Source organism: Penaeus japonicus, unplaced genomic scaffold, assembly GCF_977035675.1.
Source record: "Penaeus japonicus unplaced genomic scaffold, GWHDUDI00000001_assembly GWHDUDI00000026, whole genome shotgun sequence".
In the NCBI taxonomy this organism is placed as follows: Eukaryota; Metazoa; Arthropoda; class Malacostraca; order Decapoda; family Penaeidae; genus Penaeus; species Penaeus japonicus.
This window is the reverse complement of record NW_028234428.1, coordinates 10791005-10793504: the sequence shown is the minus strand read 5'-3', so window position 1 is coordinate 10793504 and position 2500 is coordinate 10791005. Positions and strand designations below refer to the sequence as shown.

The following is a 2500-nucleotide window of genomic DNA, read 5'->3' as shown; positions in this document are numbered from 1 at the left end:
GAAGGGTGATAAACCAAGGATATCAAAGTAATAATAACAACAAATAAATGAACAATCAAGTAAAAAAATTATAACAAAACACAGAAAATAAAATGGCCAAAAATAAGAATAGTAACCAACAAAACCGTCTGGGAAAAAATAACAAAATAATATAATAATAATAATAATAATAATAATAATAAATGATAATAAACATTAAATAAACAACATCTAAATTACATCATTAACCCCCTTCCTCCAGAACAGAAAACGCGGTAACTTTTAGTCGGTACTTTTAGTCGAAGCTTCAGACTCGACGAAGCTTTACCGTAACAAGTGGGCGCGAAAAAGGGGGATTAAATGCCTTCCAAGTCATACTGATCCCTAAAGGGCGCCTCGTAGTGAAAGTCTAAAATCTAAGTAACAAGATATCTCGAGGTTTCCACAAGCTACAAGTGCGCTTTGTAATGAACGTTAACTAAACTCAGGCTCGTAATAAGAATGGCGACATCAAGAGGGCGCAACCGACGTACTTTCTGTTCTTGTTCTGTTAACTCTTACTCTTTCTCTTGTTCTTGTGCTACTTCTTTTTTCAACTCGAGAGTATATTTTCAATGTATTTGACAGGTAAGGCAGTAGTAGCCTAAAGCCGACTTTAGAAAGCAATTTATTTTGCGACTTAATTCTCTACGGTAGCCTCGACCTAATCTAGTCGCTGGAAATGTAATTATCAACTGAGCCAAAGAAAACTAAATTCACGAAGCTAAACGGCCTAACACAAAGCGAAATACACACATAAACAAAAACAAGCAAATAAACATAATTTCATTGCCACCAATAGTACAGACACAACCAAAGACAAACACACATACATAAACACGAAGAAATAAAGTCACAAAGCTACCACAAACACACACACACACACACACACAAAACCACACACACACACACACCAAACAAAACCACAGACCTCTCACACGCACCAAACGCAAAGCCAAAACACAAGTCCAATCCCAAGGCCACACGCACACCAACATCAAGGCCTCGAGGTCCACGTGAGGCCATTCTTCACAGCCGCTTTATCAGGTAACAGGAGCATCGTAATGGGTGGTGAGAAAAGCGTACCGAATTCCTTATACAGACGCGGTAATACCTTCACCACGAGGTGCGGGCGTGTGTGTGAATATGTATGTGTGTGTGTGTAAGTAATGGTGTGTGGATCATGCGCACATGTTTCAGTGATCTATGTCTTTGTGAGTGCAGACGTACGTACATGTATACCTACTACAACAGCATAGAAAGAGAGAGAGAGAGAAGAGAGAGAGAGAGAGAGAGAGAGAGAGAGAGAGAGAGAGAGAGAGAAAGAAAGAGGAGAGAGAGACTTCCTCAGTTCCAACCTCCATAGCCTCGACTCGGCGATCGGGCAGATAAGACGAAGGAACAAGATCGTAGACTCGCGATAAGCCAACGACTACCTGGTATCTTGTACATGGTGTTCGGAATCTAGTTAAGTGTTAATGGCAAAGCCCGCCAGATGCTTTTGGGGATTGGGGATTCGGGACTGACGATTGGGGACTCGGGACTAGCGATTGGGGATTCGGGACTCGAGACTGACGATTGGGGACTCAGGACTATCGACTGGGAACTTAGAGCTGGCGATTAGGGCCTGGGAACTGGCGATTGGGGATTAGGGTCTAGAGATAAGGGAACAGCAACTAGGGACTGGGGTTGAAATAGATGGATGCGTAAGGGAGGTGAGGTTGGGAGACGAGAGGGGGGGTAAAAATGGTGTATTAAGAACGTGCTGATGGCGGTATGCTGGAGGTACTTGCGTGCTTCCAAGCGGTGGAATGTTCTGGGTTTATGGAGGATGATGGGAAGTGGATATGATGGCGATGATGATGATGGTGATGATGATGATGATGACGCGCCGGTCACAATGGCGATAACAAGAGCGTGATGGTGATGATATGTGATCGTGGGAAATATCATCACAATAGCCCCAACACCAGTGTAACGTTCAAAAACAGCTGTTAGGTTCAAAGTTCCTTTTCCTAAATAGTCAAACGTTTTCCAGCTGCTATCAGTGAATATGGGTGAGTGGCTCCATTGATCACGTTAAACGGAAAATGCTGAAACAAGTGAGGGTCAGTGTAGCGGAGATACAAGTAGTTAAGTTAATTTGTATATCGAAATACTCTTTAGGTTGTCGAGTATTGCCCCACTCCTCGTTATTCGCACACCCATCGTTATTCGCACTCCACCAATTATTCGCACTCCTATCATTAAGCGCACTCCAATCGTTATTCGGGCTGTAGGAAATGAAGTCGAGTTAATTTTGAATCTTTTGAAGCCAGATTTACATTGTAACGAACACAAAAGGGCTTCACTATGCTGTGATTCAATTTTTTTTTTTTGAGTTTTGAGGAATAACGGTTTGTTTATAGTCTTTGACAAATAATATTAGTTTATTAAGATTCGTTTAAAAATGTGTTGAAAGAAATCCATGCGCAGTTATGTG

General features: G+C 41.8%; 2 protein-coding genes across 2 annotated transcripts in view; one reads left to right on the top strand and one right to left on the bottom strand.

Annotated features, from left to right (window-relative positions):
• LOC147468786 (uncharacterized) overlaps positions 1 to 1044 on the bottom strand; it is a 35580-nt gene extending 34536 nt beyond the window's left edge. The window contains exon 1 of the mRNA XM_086552360.1: positions 963 to 1044. Coding sequence (XP_086408486.1) covers positions 963 to 1044 — 82 coding nt within the window. The remainder of the gene's footprint in view (positions 1 to 962) is intronic.
• Positions 1045 to 1786: 742 nt separating this feature from the next.
• The window catches only part of LOC122249771 (protein turtle homolog A-like), a 21595-nt gene continuing 20881 nt past the window's right edge, over positions 1787 to 2500 (top strand). The window contains exons 1-2 of the mRNA XM_086552359.1: positions 1787 to 1803; positions 2185 to 2293. Coding sequence (XP_086408485.1) covers positions 1787 to 1803; positions 2185 to 2293 — 126 coding nt within the window. The remainder of the gene's footprint in view (positions 1804 to 2184; positions 2294 to 2500) is intronic.